The sequence below is a fragment of the Chrysochloris asiatica genome, unplaced genomic scaffold, assembly GCF_000296735.1.
Source record: "Chrysochloris asiatica unplaced genomic scaffold, ChrAsi1.0 scaffold00003, whole genome shotgun sequence".
NCBI classification, from domain to species: Eukaryota; Metazoa; Chordata; class Mammalia; order Afrosoricida; family Chrysochloridae; genus Chrysochloris; species Chrysochloris asiatica.
Window position 1 is genome coordinate 23,908,803 of NW_006408521.1, and position 17,572 is coordinate 23,926,374.

The 17,572-nt window shown below is 48.1% G+C and overlaps 1 protein-coding gene across 1 annotated transcript in view; it reads right to left on the bottom strand.

Annotated features, from left to right (window-relative positions):
• Positions 1-10,724: 10,724 nt before the first annotated feature.
• The window catches only part of CRTAC1 (cartilage acidic protein 1), a 173,745-nt gene continuing 166,897 nt past the window's right edge, over positions 10,725-17,572 (bottom strand). Inside the window, exons 12-15 of the mRNA XM_006831226.1 lie at positions 14,808-14,953; positions 13,558-13,600; positions 11,372-11,515; positions 10,725-10,904 (exon numbers count right to left, since the gene is read on the bottom strand). Of these exons, the coding sequence (XP_006831289.1) occupies positions 10,786-10,904; positions 11,372-11,515; positions 13,558-13,600; positions 14,808-14,953 (452 nt within the window). The 3' untranslated portion in view covers positions 10,725-10,785. The remainder of the gene's footprint in view (positions 10,905-11,371; positions 11,516-13,557; positions 13,601-14,807; positions 14,954-17,572) is intronic.

The window sequence follows — 17,572 nt, forward strand, 5'->3', positions numbered from 1 at the left end:
TCTGCGAATGTGCCTGGCATGAAACAGGGGCTCAGGAATGTCAGTTTTGTCTCTTCCTTTCCAGAGTCCAGCCTTCGGGGATTTCCATGTGACCCTTCTCAGGTGACTTGTAGGAGGATTTATTCTCTTGGTGGCATGGAGTGCAGACTGCTGGGTTCACAGCGCTTCCTCTAAGAGGTCCTTCAAAGGGTCTGTCAGTTCTAGTGTGCCTGAGGGCAGAGCTGAGCTCCCTGCAGCTCCCCCAGGAGCCATGGGGCTTTGTTTCTGAATCCGGGATGATGGAGAAGGTGAAAGAGTGAAGGAATCAGAGGCCACAGTAGTTGGGGGACCCCCAACAATTCACTTCACTTCTCTAAGAACTTCTCAGCTTTATCGTTCGTAGAATGAGAGCATTATGGGAAAGATGTAGATATATAATTGTTGCTGTTGTTAAGTACTGTCAAGTTGGTTCTGACCCATAGCGACCCTGTATAGTGTTTCTGAGGAGCAGCTGGTGAGCTTGAACCACTGACTTTGCAGTTCAAACCAACTTTGCAGTCCAGCGCATATATATATGTGTGTGTGTGTGTGTGTGTGTGAGTGCTGAAGTTACACTAAACCAGTTATCATTAATTAATTCTAACTTACGGAGACCCCCAAGCATGTCCGAGTAGAAGTGTGCTCCACAGGTTTTTCAGTGGCTGATATTTGAGGAAGTAGATTGCCAGGACTTTCTTCCAAGGTGCCTCTGGGTAGACCTGAACTGCAACTTTTCAGTTAGAAGTTGCGCATGTTAACCTTTTGGACCACCCAGGAAGGACCTCATTATATGGCAGCCTCATAGCAGAGATTCATAGGCGTGGAATAAACAGATGTCTAGTCAAGGGCTCGCTGATCCCTAATACAGGCCCGGAACATCCCTGTAGGGGAGTCTTCCATTTAGTGGTTCTGTTTGAAGTCTTATAGGTTCCTTGGACTCCAAATCTGCTCTCCTTCCGCCACGTTACAGTCAGATAATGACTCTGATCTGCCTGGATCAACTCCTAAGACAGACTCCAGACCCAGAGAGAAGCGCGTGGGTAAATGCAGACACAGAAAAACTAGCTTTGCAGGGGCATGAAGGTATAAGTATTTTGGAGCTATTGATTTTCTGTAATGGAAAGGTGACTGGCAACTGGCTACCACCTAAGTGCAAGGAGCCTCAGGTAGGAGGAAATGCTACGCACGGCTGAGGAGACCTCCCATTATGCCACGACCCTCTTCCCCGGAAGCTCTTGGACGCCATGCCAGGGATCGTGTCTTATTCATTCTCACCATCTCTTTTCCTCTACCCAAGTGCCTTAGCAGGTGAACAGAGAAACAGAAACATAGCTGATCACAGGTTGGCAGGAAGAGATGGAAATATATAGCTCTGAAATCCTCAGGTCCTTGTGGCAATGAGCCACCAAGAAGCACTTTAGGCTTCAACAGATGCACAGACAGGTGGTCACCAAATAACTCCATCAAACTACACGTGATCCCTAAATAACTCAATTAAAGGGTAGAGGCAGGGACCCCAGGCCACTGTCTGCAATGAGCAGTTGTGGCCTCAGGCTCTGCTCACGATCTTGTTGCCGTCCTAGGGAAGGGGGAGGAAATGACCATCACCAGCCAGTTCAGCCCCGTGATTGTGAGGCAGGTGAACCCTTCTGGAACTGAGTGCTTTGTCTGGGGAGCCTGGACTTGAGGCCCTAGAGGATGGAGCACCACAGTGGATGGATGGATGGATACGTGGATGGATACAGAGAAGATGGGCACAGAAGATGAGTGATGGGTCGGGGCTGAGTGAGAGAGCTGCCTGACTTGAGATGGATGCTCACAGACCCTGGAGAGGCTAGTGGATGGATGGGTTCTGATCGGCTTTGTCCTCCCAGGTGCAGATCTAAATACAGGGCTGGAGCCCTTCAGAGGGAAGGGGCTGAGTTAATTCAGTCCCTAAATGAACTCCACATCTATAACTCTGAGTGATGGATGTGTCTCATTGGAAAGGATTCTTAGTGGGCTAATATGGCCCCAGTTAATGACTTATGGATTGCTGTAAACTCAGGTACCGCTGGAAGTGAAAGTAGAAGGACAAAGTCCTTAGAATAGGTGTTAATAACACTTGCATTTTATTCATCCGGGCACTGTGCTGAGCGCTTTACAGGCTTTGTCTCAATTAATCCTCTAACCACTTAGGGTCCAGTGGATTCTGACTCCAGGTGACCCCGGGTGTTGTGAGGTAGACCTGCTCTATAGGGTTGTCACAGTGGCCTTCTGAACAACTCTGGGAGGTGGCTGTCACTGCCTCCCTTTTGTAGATGAAGAAACTGAGGCTCAGAGAAATGAAATGACTTGTTCAAGGTTACCTATAGAGTTTGGGAATTGGAGTGTCCGGGATTCAAACCTGGCTCTGTCTGGTGCCAGTGTCAGGGGGAAGGGAGGGAAGACAGAGGGCCACGGAGATTTTGCACCAGCTTTCTAAGACACAAGTTGGCATTGGGAATACAGGAGACACCTTCTGCAGTGGGGTCAGGTTTCCAGTGCTTAGTGCACTGAGCACAGCCCCAGGTTCCCTGCTCCCCTCTGGGTTGCCAATCTTGAGTGTGAGACCTGAAACTGCAGAGATGGTGGATGCTGAGTTGCTCTTCCTCCCTTTGGCCTAAACTTGTCCCTCTTCCACTCTCCCCCCAAGAGCTCCTTCCCAAGGAGCTCTGCACCCAGATCTGGGTGGAAAGAGGAAAGTTGTCTTCAGAACTTTTTTGTGGGGCGAGGAGGGGAAGGTGCATTAAAGATTCTGGGGAATAACATTCCTCATGAATACCCTGGGATTTCTGGAGAATGAGCTGCCTTTATAGGCGTGACTTTGGGCCTCCAGACAGCTCAAGGAGCCCTAGTGGTGTCATGGGTAAATGTTGAGCTGCTGACCAAAAGGCTGCTGGTTCAGACCTGCCCAGTGGCTCCTTGGGAAGCAATCAGCTTCGACAAAGATTGTAACCGAGAAAGTCCTATGGGACAGTTCTGTAATGTGGGTCACTAGGAGTTGGAATCAACTTGATGTTGTGTTTGGCAGGTTCTAGGTGGGCATTTTCTGGGAAGGGTGATACAGACTTCTGTCTCCCACCCACAGCCACCCTTCTCTCCCAGAGAAGGACCCTCTGAAAAGATCTGCCTTCAGATCGTTGCGTTCTGCTGTGTCCCCAGGTCCATCACCTGGTGAGCACTCACACCGATCCACTCCCACATCCCCCATTCCTGAAATTGATTTATAAAATTATGTTTCCAAGATTTTTTGAGTTTCCTGGGAAGTGGGCGGGCTGAGTTCTTAGTAAGAATGATTGACTTTTAAGGATCAGTGAGTACTAGGGGCAGATTACCCAGTAGGCAAGGTAAGCAGCAGCTTATTTGTGTTCACTTTCTAATCTGCAGTAAACTATTTCAAGTGGGTTTCAACACTGATGAAATCTATGTGAAATTATTCACTATAGATTAGTTGTTGTTGTTTGTTGTTACGTGAGCACACATAAATCCCTGCTTACCTTGCTTACCAAGTACTCCATCCCTACCAGGGATTGTAAATTTGAAAAGAGGCTTTGATTCTGTAGTAGGCTGCTGTGGGTTGGGAGAGAGACAGATGCCAGTCATAACTAGAAGTAGAATCTGATGCGGTGAAAAAATATAAAATACACACGAAATGTAAAGTACACAGAAGTACTTATTTTGCTTATTGGTAGATCTGACACTGGTGGGCAGAGTGGGTGGGTGGGGGAGCCCTAGACAAGGGGTCAGACTCTAGGCTTGGATGAGGTCCTTGGAAAATCACTGCTCCTTTCTGGGCCTCAGTTTCCACATCTGAGAAGATGGGGCAGGGCCATTGACTTAGAGGTCCTGGACTCTGTATTCGTCTCTGAGCTTCTCTTGGGTTCCGGCCAGTTCACTGGTGCCCGGTCACCCTGACTCCATGTAGCCCTCCCTGCTCAGTTCATCTACCCTTAGGATTAGTCACTCTGGAAATGGTATTCGTGAGAGACCCCCAGTGAACACGGCCACACAGCCTGGCCCGGGGAAGGGCTGCTCTGCCCTCTTATGGCCACTTGTGGTTTTGCCACCTCTTCTCTGTGGGGCTGGTGTCCTCCACATCCCCCACATGGTGGGACTCCGTGTCCTGGGTGTCCCAGGTGGCAGGAGGGTATGCTGGGGGACACGTGAGCTTCCACATGGGATAAATCTGGGCTCCAATCTGAACTTTGTTAGTAATAATAATACTTCTAATTTTTGGGCAACTTATTATGTGCCAAAGTCCCTAGCTTATTAATGGTTTGTACTTAACCACTAAAGGTTAGCAGTTTAAAATCCTCCCAGAAGCACTGAGGAAGAAAGGCCTGGCTATCTGCATCCCTAAAGTTACAGCCAGAAACCTCTTTGTAACAGTTCTACACTGTAATAATAGGGTCTTACATGTAATACATGAGTCAACTGGTTTGGTTTGGTACTATGTGCCAGGCACCATGTAAGTGTTTCACATGATCTGATTTAATGCTCATAAGAATGTTGTGAGGTAGGTAGTATCCATTGTGCAGTTGAGAAAACTGAGGCTCAAAGATGCCTCATCTGTTTTAAATCTTTGCCCAACTTCCTCTTTCTCAGTGAGGCCCATTCTGAATCCCTATTTAAAATGACATCTTACTCCCATCCCAGCATTCCCAACTTATCCTTTCCACATAACACTTAGTGTTTTTCAGTATAATAGACACCCTCCTTATGATTATTGTTTAGGGCCTGTCTATGTTACCAGGGATGGACTCTTTGCCTGATATACGAGGGTAAGTCAAAGTATTATTGTAGAATTCTAGTTCACACGTTGTTGTTGTTAAGTGTCGTCCAGTCAGTTCTGACTCATAGTGATCCTATATGGGGTTTCTGAAGCTTTCCCTCTTCACAGGAGCATAAAGCCTTATCTTTCCCCCATGGAATGGCTAGTGGGCTCAAACTGTAAACCTTGTGGCTTGCAATCCAGTGTTTATTCATACATGCATGGGCTTAGCCCAACAAAACATGTTTCTGAAAGTGAATAGATGAAGACAAGTTCGTTCAGTAATGTATTTGTCTTAGTAAGGTGGAGGGCCAGAGAAAAAGAGGAAGACCCCCAACGAGATGGATTGGCCAAGTGGCAGCATCCATGGACTCAAGTGTGGCAACAGTAGTGAGGTTGGCCCAGGATCGGGCAGTGTTTGGTTCTGCTGTGCATAGGGTCGCTATAAGTCAGTGCTGACTTGATGGCACCTAACAACAACAATTGTTGTTGATGAACCTCCGATTTTGCCGTTAGCAGTACATTGCTTATCCTGCAGCACCACACCAGGACTCCTAGTCGAAGTGCCATGGAGTTAGTTCTGACACAAGTGACCCTGTGTAGGCTTTCTAAGGAGCAGCTGGTGAGTTTGACCTGCAGACCTTGTGGCTTGCAGTCCAGTGCTGACACTACAGCACCACATAGTGCCTTAAAAAAAAAAGTCCAATCAAAACAGTAGCTTCCAATGGAATCTGCTAGGCCAGAGAGGTGAGCTCAGAGGGTATACAGTGACTGTTTTTGGGGGTCCCAAAGGGGTAATCTTGGTAGATTTTCTCAAAGGACACAGGATGATCAGGAGGGCTTATTATAAAAATAATTAAGAAAACAGACAACTGCATTGGTGAGAAAAAGACCAGGAAAGTTTTGCCAAGGAATTTTTTTCCATCATGACAATGTACCTGCTCCTTCTTCAAGGGTAGCAAAGGCTGTCCTAGGAGAATTTTGTTGGGAACCTTACCCCATCTACCCTACAGCCCCAATCGTGCCCATTCAGATTTCTTTTTGTTCCCCAACTCAAAGAACATGTCAAAGGAACACCATTTGAGTCCCTTGAGGGGAGTCATTTGACCTGGTGTAAGTGGGAGAGTGCAGAATTCTTCAGGGATGGAGAAGAGAGAGAGGGAAACACCGCCTTCAAATGACTGGAGACCTAGAGGGAGGAGATGTAGAGAAACAACAGCTTCACATTTGGATGTTTCTGTTTAATAAGAATTTCGGTGACTTTAGACTGAATCTCATATATACCAATACCAAGCCTCTAGAACAGTGTCCAGTACGTAGTAGGGTTTCAGTGTATTTGTCCAATTGTCCATAATCTGGAAACCAAAGAGCATCATGTTGAACAACACAGACTTTGGAGCCAGATAGTTAGAAGTTCGAATGACAGTTTTGCCACTTAACTAGTTGCATGTTCTTGGGTAACTTACTTTTCTTCAGTAACAAGACCGACTAATAACATTCATCGGACAGGATGAATATCAGGATTAATAAAGACACATATGTAAAGTTCTTGGCATATGGTAGGCATTCTGTAAATGTTAGCTCCTTCCCCCAAGGACATTTTTTTTTTTCTTCTTGCTTCTCATTTTCCCTCTGGTGTTCTACCCTTTGACCGGCTCACTGTTCAACAGCATCAGTTCCTTGCGAGGACAAGCCGCTGAGAGAGGTGGTTGGCATTATCTTGGAGTGAATCAGCCATGCTCTCTCCTGCCCTCCTCCTTCCTCTTTCCAGGAGGAGGCAGTTGCTAAGGAGACATGCTACCAGCCCCTGACAGGCTGTGGCTAGGGTCTGGCCCACACACGAGAGAGGCCATGGGTGACCCTAGGGAGGGAGAGAATGGGAGGGACCCAGCTTGTTTCCTGGGCTCTGGATGAAGTGGTCTGAAATCTGTTAGAAACACTCAACATGCTGCCTGAGGAGGTCGAGGGCTCAGCCTCCTGTCTGGGTGATTCTGGAGAGGGGAGTAACTCCTCTGTTTGGAGACCGGAGGGCAGTTCTTGCTTGGGCCACCGTCGAGTGATGCTGGTCTGGGGGTGATGCCCAGACCCTGGGAGGGGGCCATAGCAGCCAGAGTGACACATAATCAGACTCTTGGCCCTCAGAATGGCACCTTCCCAGAGCAGGGCTGACAACGCAATAGATGCTTCAGCAGGCTGGGTGGGTGAATTACAATTCTGCATCCACGGAGTGGCTACCTCTTTTTGCAGTCTTGAACATGACCATGGGGAGGCAGCCTCAGATCCCTGGTCTTCTATCCAGCAATCCCTGCTTCTCTCTTCCTACACTGAGCCCTTGACTCTGGGTAGCAAGAGAGATTGAGGCTCTACCCCCAGTGAAAAAGCGTGGTTAAGAGCAGAGACCAGGAACCCAACTGCCAGGGATCGAATCCTGCCTTTATCTCTCCCACCTGTGCAACCTCAGACACACCACTTAGCTTATCTTCAAAACTGAGATAATTACTGCACTTTCCTTTTGGGATTGTTATGAGGATTAAGCAAGTGAATTCTTGAAAAGAGCATAGATCCCACCCAGGTACACTGAGTTAATCAAATGTAAGCTATTATTCTCATTTTAAGGGGGTACATTCCTGAGAAGAGTGTGTATCCTTGTCCAGAAACAAAATCGTATTATTTGTCTTTTCTTGAAAAATTGGAAGCTTCAGCAACATGTTTGGCTGGCATGAGAACTAGCAGTCCTGTTCAGTTGGGGCGTGAACTCCCCTATTTAGGTAATCCCTTCCTAGCCCATTTCATTCCTTTGCATTCCTTGCCTCTGAAGGCACTTGGTGTTTCTGTTATGGATTCAAGTTGAGTATAAGTGAACAAAGATGGAGGAGCCTGAGTGGGGTTAGAGGACAAAGAAAAGACTAACTTGTCATTGCTTAGGATAGAAGGACAAGGGCCAGGAGAGTGCAGGCTGGTCCCTGTGGACAGCAGAGGAAACAGAATTAGAAGAAGGGAGGACATAGGAAGCCAGTTGCTGCCCTGTATCTGGAGCTTGGCTAGCTCAGGTGGCCCTGTTCCGTCCCATCTGAGGGCTGGTAGAGGACAGACCAATAATGCACTGAACTTGAGCGATTTGGTCCAGGACGCCTGGACTCGCTAGCCCACCAGGGCAGGCAGTGCTGAGTTGGACTCTCTGACTGGTACAAATGGTTAAGCATTCGACTACTCACTGAAAGGTTGGCTTTGGAAGGCAGGTCTGATGATCTGTTTCCAGAATGTCACAAACTTGAAAACCCACCAGAGCAGTTGTAGTGTGCATATATGGGATTGACAAGAGTCAGCATCGATTCACAATGTAGAGTAATGAAGGCAGTGGAGGTTTAGTGGGAGAATTGTTGCCTTTCATGCAGAATACTTGGGTTCCGTTTCCGGTCAGAGCGCTTCGTAGGCAGCCACCACCTGCTTGTCAGTGGTGTTTGAGCAAAGTCTTCCAGACTAAGATGGATTAGGAAGAAAGGCCTGGCAAACTACTGCTCAAAATCAGCCAATGAAAACCCTATGACTCCCGACGCTCAGGTTTGTGAGGATGGCAGAAGACGAGACTGTGTTTTTGTTCTGTTGTACCAGGGGTCACCATGGGTCAGAGCTGATTCAACACCACCAAGAATGACAACAGTGTTGAGTTAGGTCAGTGCCTACTGGATCTATATACCTGGTAGCCTTGTATTTCCTGCAACACAAGCATCTGGGGACCAGGGGACTTGACTTCCTCATGGGAGGGACCTAGTGCTTGGCACACAGTAGACGGTTAGTAAGTGCTTGCTTGCTGAATACATGAAGGGATAATAGAAAACTTACTTTCTGGTACAACACTCCAAAAGTTTAGCTAGACTTTTCAGAAAGCCCCTCAGAACCATCCTATGTTCTTGGTTCTGTCATGTGGCTGGAGGGAAGGCAGTGGGGCAGCAAGTATGCCCAGAGCCCAGCACACATAGTAGGTGTTCAACCAATAGTTATTGAAGGAATGAATGAAGCTAATGGAAAATCTTCTTACCCTAGCGTTGGAAACTGAAGTTGTGTTCTTAACAGCCAGGGGCATTCAGAACTCCTTGTTGCTGTTCCCTTGGCCCTTCCACTAAGTAGGGTCGATTGACCCATAAATACATACCCGGTTACACAGAATTCAATGTACTGGAATTTTGGGTGATTACAAACTATTTACAAAGCATCCTTTAAGGTCTGCTGTCACACATATGTCCTGTTCCACAGCAAGGTGTCTCACTAGCCTTCCCGGACACTTTTTCTTGTGTTGTGTGTGTGTGTGTGTCCTCTCAGTGGTCACTGTGGATGCTGGGCTTTATTTATCGCCCTATCTTCAATCTACTTGATTTCTAAAAGAGCAGCAGTTTCCAGAATGACTAGGGAATAGAGTCTGAATAGTAACAGAGCTGCATGTTACCGTACTGAAAAGAGACAAGACAGGATGGTAGCAAAGGTTCCAGCCTGACCGTAGACAAATCACTTCCTCTTTCTGAGCTGTATCCCTGGGACCCTTTCAGATCTTTAATGCTAACAGCAACACAGAGGAATGGGCTACCCAGAAGTGGAGCAGTTTTTTTCAGCTGGTATATGCTTTTCAGTGAAACTGTAGCTGTTTTTATTTTAGAACTTTTCATTTCAGCTCCTGTTTTGAGTGTAAAAACAGTACTAAGAGGAACTCATATTTTGTGATTTATTTGGAGTATTATTATTATATCAGAAAGTGACTGCTTGTTTTGTTAAATATGTTTTTGAAAGGCTGGCTGCATTCTTAAGTGTGATTTTATTATATCTTGGGATGACTTTTTTCTCCCATGAAGAATAGAGCTGTAATTTATAAGGAAGGTCTGTAAGAACCATCAATACCAAGGCGGGTCAGTGTTGCATTATTGAGGAGTGTGCTGGCTCCGGTGTGTGTGTGTGTGTGTCTCCACACTCACAAGCATGTAGAGTTGTAAAGTTCTTTCTAGAAATCTGAGAGACTAGCTGTGCCTATGGCCAGCCACAAATTAAAGGGTCTTAGAAAGGAAAGCAACCCAGCCCACCTCTTATTATTTAGATTAGGGAAACAAAGGCCTCGAGTGGAGATGTGACTTCCTTAAGGTAAAAAAAAATGCCCAAGACTACTCCCTCCTGTCTGCCCCTTGCTTGTCCCATGTTCCTCACTGGTCCAAATCTTAATTCCCCAAATGTGAATATTGCCACACACACACACCCAAACCTCTGCTCACGCCCAGATGTGGGTGTTTTCCCTGTATTATGATTTGTTTTCCAAGTGCCACATGGTGGAAGGGCTACAGCAAGTGCTCCAATCAGTATCTCCTTGCCCCAGATGCACCCCTATTTATTCCATCCCCACCCCCATCAGCTAGGCACTAATATCCAACAGAGAGTTTATTGGCATACTTTCTCCAGGAGGGAGGCTGGAAAACTTAGCAAGTTTAAACTTTACCACTTTTATCATGAGCCCCTCCCAGCAACACCACCAACCCCCATAAGGCTTTCTCTTGCACAAGGAGTCAGGGTGCACAAAGCAGAAACAGCACAGGCCAAACCAGCAGGCACATGATACATTGTTAAATCAACCAAGCAAGCGCCACCTGGGAGCCATCTTTGTTAAGGGCAAAATAAACCGCTCACAACACTGGAGGATACATGAAAAACAGGGCTATCTTGATTCTTCTGAAGGGCTGAGGGAGACTGGATGGGACTTAGCGGGGATTTTCCTGTTCTGTTTTTTCAAAAAACATGCAAAGAAAGGCTTCACAAACAACTAAGTGTCAGTATCTCTCAAACTTCCCTTTTCAAAGATGGCCACCCCTGCTGTCCATTCTGAAGGAGCACGCAGCAGAAGATACTGGGCGTGGAGAGACAGGCAGCGGGAGAGAGATTTAGTTTTCCACAAAGGTTGTTAGTTTTGTTGTATTTTTTTCTTTTTTTATTGATGGGATTTAAAGTGCATATAATTGAAGGCAAAGTCCAAGGCCTAAGGAAAGATATGAGGCCCAAGAGTGAGGTTCAGAGAGTCTAAAGGCTGCAGAGGGGTACCCACCTAAAAAGGCCACTTGAGCTGCAAAAAGGATGGGGAGAGAGATAAAAAAAAAAAAATGGGAAAAGGAGAAAGGGGTGGGCGGGGTGGGGGGTGGAGGTGGAGGAAGGAGTTTGGGAGGAAGAAGACAAATACCAGTTCAGAAATTCAGACAAACGAGAGACAGTTGATATTCCAGGTAGGTAAAGACAGGCTGCCCTTAGGTAGCATTTATTTTAGGAAATGTGGGAAGGGGAAAAATGAGAAGGGGGTGGAAGGGTGGAGAAGCCTTAGACCAGGACATAGTACCCTGGGGCCCTTCAGGTTGTGGTAGTGATTGTGGGGCCTCGGCCATGATGACCTTCCCTGGAGGCCCAGAGTGGGTCTAAGGAGACTCCAGCCAGCCAGGAAAGACTACGGATGGGGACCTGAATCTGGGGCCTACCTGGGGCTCCCCAATGGGAGGCACCTTCCCTCTGCTGCTGGACTGTGGCCGGGGCCCCACTCACCCACACAGGCTGTGCCGTCCTCGTTGGGCTCGTAGCCCTGACTGCACCGCTTGTTGGTTCGGCACCTGTAACTTCCATAGGTGTTGACACACACAGGCTTGTCCCGAGGGCACACGAACGGGAACTGGATGCATTCATTGGTATCTGAAAGGGAAGGGCAGCCACTCACCAGAGGCACCAGTCTCCGCTGGGGGTGGCTTGCCTACCCCACCCACTCTGTGACCTTGGGTGGGTGAGTCCCTTCTCTCTGGGCCTCAGTTTCCTCACTTCAGTCCCTTTAGCTGGCTCCTCCTATACTTGTCCTCTATGTGGTGGGGAGCTCAGGCTTGGCCCTGGTCTTGTCCTCTCTTTACCACTTTCTCTAGGTGATTGGCTGTACATGTTGCTATTGTTAACTTTATCTCACATGCCTCCAATGATCTACCTGAAAGTTCTACTTGGATGTCTAATGTGCATCTCAAATGTAATGTGTCCCCACACCTCTTCCACACACACCCCCCACCCCGGCCCCAGCCCCGGATCCACTTAATTGCTCAGATCAAAAATCCAGGTATTCTTGAGTCCTTCCTTCTCCTTACCCCTGTGCACAATTAAATAGCAGGTCCTATCAGTTCTCCCACGGAGCCCTGGTAGCATAGTGGTTACGAATCGAGCTGTAAACCGCAAGGTCAGCAGTTCGAAACTACCAGCTGTTACGCGGGAGAAAGATGAGGCTTTCTGCTCCCATAAAGATTTACAGCCTCAGAAACCCTGTTCAGGGTCGCTATGGGTCAGAACCGACTCGATGGCACTTAATAACAACCATCACTTCTCCCAGAGTCCTGGTGTGGTGATTTAGGATAAGCACTTGACCACAAGGTCGGTTTGACTGCAAGGTTGGTAGTTCAAACTCATCAGCTGCTCTTGGAAACCCTATACAGGGTCACTACAAGTCTGAACCAACTTAACATCAGTTCTAGGAGTCCTAGTGTGGCACTGTGGGATAAAACACTAAACCACAAGGTCAGTTTGAACCACAAGGTCAGTGGTTGAAATTCACCAGCTGCTCCTCGGTAACCCTATGTAGGGTTGCTATGAGTTGGAACTGACTCGAAGACACTTCACTTTACAGTACACCTCTCATGTTTCACTTCTCATTCTTTGTCTGATTCCAAAGCCCCCAGCTCTGGTCTGGGTTTCTGCAGTGGTCTCTGGGCTGCCATTCTTCCCTTCAACCCACTCTGCAGTTCATCAGTCAGACCTTTAATCACATCAAAGTCTCTCTTCTGCGTCTAAGGGCCCTAAGAACAGATTCCGGAGTCTGTACAGGAACCTGTAAGACTTGACAGACCATAGCCCGCTTCCTTCTCATTACTTTCACAGAGACTTTATGACCTCATGGTCTTTGTGGCTGCTCTTCCAACTGCCAGCAAAGCTCTCCCCTCAGATTTTGCAGGCCTGGGTCCTTCTTCTCCTGGAAATCTCAGCTCCAAGGTCCACTCTGCAGAAGTCCTCCAGACTATCTGTCTAAAACTTGAGAGTCTAAAGGAAGGCAGGCATCTTTTTCCTGCCCTATCCCTGCCGGTTGCTGGGACGAAAGCTGAAGGGCTCCTGGATGCTGAACTTCTCCAGGGCTGCCCTTTCTCTTCTCATGCCCTTGTGGACTTTCAGGTCACTGGTCCCTCAAGAGCTGTTGTCCTGGTAGTGCTGTAGCCCCCCCGCCCTACCCCTCCCTTTCCACCCCAGGATCCCTCTGTCCAGTACATGAGACTTCAATCTCCCTTCTGTGCTGTGACCACAGCCTGTTTTACCTAAATGTCCTCTGGTGACATCCAACTTTGCCTGCCAGCCCTGTACTTGGGGCTTCACCGCTGGTCAAGCTGAAGCTGCCAGCTGTCTGTGGGGTGGGCAGGCACATCCTGCAGCTGACCCCCGGTAGCCAGGTCTCCCTGCATGCACTGCTCCTTTGCCCCATTCACTCTCTGCCCTGGTGACAAGGGAGCTCTACCAAGTCCAGGACAGCCGGGTGAGTCAGCCCAGGGTTGCTAACATCACAGCCACCTTGGTGAGTCACCTGGTGGATTGACTTGGCATCTGGAGCTTCAGGGATAAACAACATACTCCCCTCCCACCTTCCCACCCCCTTGTTTACAGCCTGGGCCTTGCCTGGCCTCTGCCCCATCTCCTGGTGCCTGCAGGCAACTCACCCATGCAATGGCCATTTTCCTGCTGGGAGAATCCTTGGCCGCACTGCAAGGTGGGCAGAAGCAGAGACACTTATGAGTAAGAAGGTTTCAGATCGGGTCCCCTCATAGTCACAGCCACAGAGCTGCTGTCACCCTGACCCCCGCTCTGGGCCTGGGGGGAGCCCCTTCCCTTGTACTGACAACAGGAGACTGGGTGGGGTAGGAGGACTAGAATGGATACAGTTCAAATTCCTGCTTGTTCCTCTGCACATGGGATTCACATGCCAGAGCTGGGATGCTGCCCCACAGACCCCATCTCTCCTGTAGTGTGGGCCCAGGATGAGGCTGGGCCTCAGTCGGGGCAAAATGTGATAAGGGTCAGGAGACGCTCACTCCCTGCTACCACCCCTACACACCGCTCTTACATACTGTGAGCCACACTGTGACCCAGCTTTCTCACTAGGGCTGCTGAGACAAAGAAAGGACCACAGTCTGGGATTTGAGACCAACCAATTGGGGGTCTGGTCACCCCAATGCTGTGTGAGGATGTCTGATATGGCAGCCTGGTGGCTGGATGGGGGCTTAGAGCATAACATTTTACATAGGACAGAAAATGTCTGTCCATACCAATGAAGGCTGATGGCTACTGGGAAGAGTACCCCGTGCCCTGCAAAGCCATGGCATGGATGCACTCCAGCAAAGGGGCTGTTGCGCTGCCTGGCCCCCACCCACCCTTTCCTTGACATCTGTGAGCTATAGCAGCAGCCTGCTTACAAGTTCCTGTCTTCGGCGTGGGGTCCTGTTATTTGTAACCAAGTCAGAGTCAGGACACTCCAAATATGGTCCAGAGCCACTCCTCCAAGAGCCCTCGGAAGCTCCACCACGGGATCTGAGCCCCATCCTTGGTGTCAACAGGAGGCCTTGCTAGAGACTTGGAAAGAACCAGGAGGGCAGGGAGACTTGGGCAACTTCTTAACTCTGCTCACACGGCCTGTGCAGCCCTTGGTGGGTTCCCTCTTTAGCCTCAGTTTCTTTCTCTATGAAAGGGGTATAAAAATAACCTGCTCTGACGGTATCTCAGAGTTTCGGTGAGGGGTCCGAGAGATGTGGGTGTGATGGTGAGGGAGGCTTGCCCTTTGATAAGAAGACTTCTACCATTCTAGAGTCTAACTGTACAGAGCCCTGGGAACCCAGCTTTTCAGCCCATGGGTCCTAGGATGTCGTGGCTCTTTCAGTTGATGCTGCGTATGAGGCCCGATGCCTTTGCCCACCTCCAGTGGGGCTGGGTCCTGAAGTTTATTCTCGTCCTGGGGGTAGGGGATCTCCAGCACTGAGTTCATTTCCCCACTGGCCACGCCTCTGCTCACCATCTTGCCATCTGGCCATGTGACCTCCACACTGCTGGCTTCATCCTTCCCTAAGGGAGGAGAAGAGACAGGTGAGTATCAGAGGTGAGCAGGGGCCTCTCAGCTATGTGATCCTCAGTCATTTAATAACAAAGATTTACTGAGCACTGTTCTAAATCCTAGGGAAATGGTGACCAAGACAGACAAGGTCTGTTGTCGAGAGCAGCAATCTCCAAGAACTTGTTGTAGCGATGGAGAATTTGCACCTGTCTAGCAATAGCCACCAGCCACATGTGCCTGTGTGAGTGAGGAACTGAATGTTCAGTTCTAGTTCATTGAAAGTCATTTGCATTTAACTAGCCACATGTGGTTAGTAGCTACCATTCTGGGCAGTGCCACTCTAGAACCCCATTCTAGCCGACAAGCCAACCAGCACGAGGCTGTATTTGGGGGAGATGGTAAGACCTGGTGGCAAGTACTTGCTGTGGAGTACTGGGTTCAAGTCATGGCTCTACTTACCCAATATTGGAAAGAACATGATGGAGGTGTTAAGGGGAGACAGATTCCAACCCTGTGGTTGATTTGCTGTGTGATCTTGGGCATGTCATTTACATGTACTGAGATCCTGCTCAGGGCCAGGCTCTCTTCTGTCACTGGGAATGACCCTGCTCTCATGGAGCTTCCATTCTTGTGGGGGGAGGCAGGCAGGCTGAGGAACAAATTGGTCATACCAGCTACTGACGGTTTCTGTGAAGAAATCCCGAGTAAAGCAATAGGGTAAAGAGAAAGCAGGGGAGCTGGTTGTCAGGAACTGCCTTTCTGGGGAGGAGACGTTGGAGCTGAATTAGGGGTGACAAAGGATTGGAAGGTGGAAGGCATTAGGAGAAAGCTCATTCTACAAAGCTCAGATGCTTGTGACAAATACTGGGGCCACTCAGAGAATGAGCATGGTGAATCCATTTGCATGCACCCCTAAAGTAGCACCTAGGTTTTGACAGAAAGCCAGTGGGAAAGATTGGTCAGGTATTTAGGTGTTGTCAAAGCCTGTCCCAGCTCCTGTGTCAGGAAACAGGGCTTGTCACTGTGCAAGGTCAGGCTAATGGTGATGGATGGAGATGGGGGTGGGGTGGGGCTCACCTGGTGGGAGATGCCATTTTACCAGGCAGTCACCTGGAAAGCAGGTCAGTGCTCTGCCAGGAGGGAGGGTGCAGCCTCCTCTTTACAACCCCGGGGGGTAGGGAACCAGCCCCTGCGCCTGGTGCTCTGGAGGCATAGAGTCCTCCCAAGGGCCCACAGATCCATGTATCCCCAAGCATCATTGCTGGGCTCAATAAATGATATGCCATTTACATGTAAGTACTATTTTATTCCCCTAATGCATGTAGATACTGTTAGAAAACAAACTAAGCATAAAAGTGCTGTTGAATTTATATTAGCTTTTGGTCATTTTATTGACCAATAGATAATAATAGGAGCTACTCTCCAGTGCTAGATCACAAATAGGATGTGGAATGAGGGATATCATTGCTGACGTCAGATGGATCTTGGCTGAAAGCAGAGACTACAAGAAAGATGTTTGCCTGTGCTTTATTGACTATGCGAAGGCTTTCAACTGTGTGAAAGCTATGGAAAACATTGCCAAGAATGGGTATTCCAGAGCACTTAATTGTGCTCATGAGGAACCTGAACTAGACCAAGAGGCAGTGGTTTGAACAGAACAAGGGGACACTGAATGGTTCAAAATTAGGAAAGGTATGAACCAGGGCTGTATTCTTTCACAAAATTTATTCAATCTGTATGTTGAGCAGATAATCTGAGGCACTAGATTATATGAGGAAAACCATGGCATCAGGATTGGAGAAGACTCATTAACAACATGATGACACACCTTGCTTGTTGAAAGCAAAAAGGCTTTAAAATACTTTCTGATGAAGTATGGGTTGCACCTCAAGGTAAAAAAAGCAAAAATCCTCCCAGCTTGGTCACTAAGTAACATCATGATAAATGGAAAAAGATTGAAGTTGTTGAAGACTTCATTTTGTTTGGGTTCACTACCAATGCTTATGGAAGCAGCAGTCAAGAAAGCAAAGTATTGCATTAGGCAAATCTGCTACAGAAAGCATTCAAGAGCAAAGAGGTCAGTGTGAGGATTAATGTGCACCTGACCCAGGCTATGGTATTTTCAATAGTGCCATGTGTGTGTGAAAGTCACACAATGAAATAGGAAGACCATAAAAGAATTGGTGCATTTGAATTATGGTGTTGCAGAAGAATATTCGAAGTATTATGGACTGCAGAAAAACAAACATCTGTCTTGGAAGAGGTACAGCCAACATGTGCCTCAGAAATAAGTATGGCAAGACTTCATCGCTCATACTTTGGACATATTGTTAGGAGGGACCGGTCCCTGGAGAAGGACCTCCTACTCAAAAAAGTGGAGGGTCAGTGAAAAAGGAGATCCTCAACAAGATGACTGACATGGTGGCAGCAACCATGGGCTTAGACACAACAATTGTGAGACTGGTTCAGGACCGGGCAGTGTTTCATTCTGTTGTGCAAAGGGCTGCTGTGGGTTGGAACCGACTCTACGGCACCTAACAACAACAACTATCTAGTGCACAGAGTAGTCTGAGAACTATTTTAATACATTAAAATAACCAACTCATAGGAACCCTATAGGGTACAGTAGA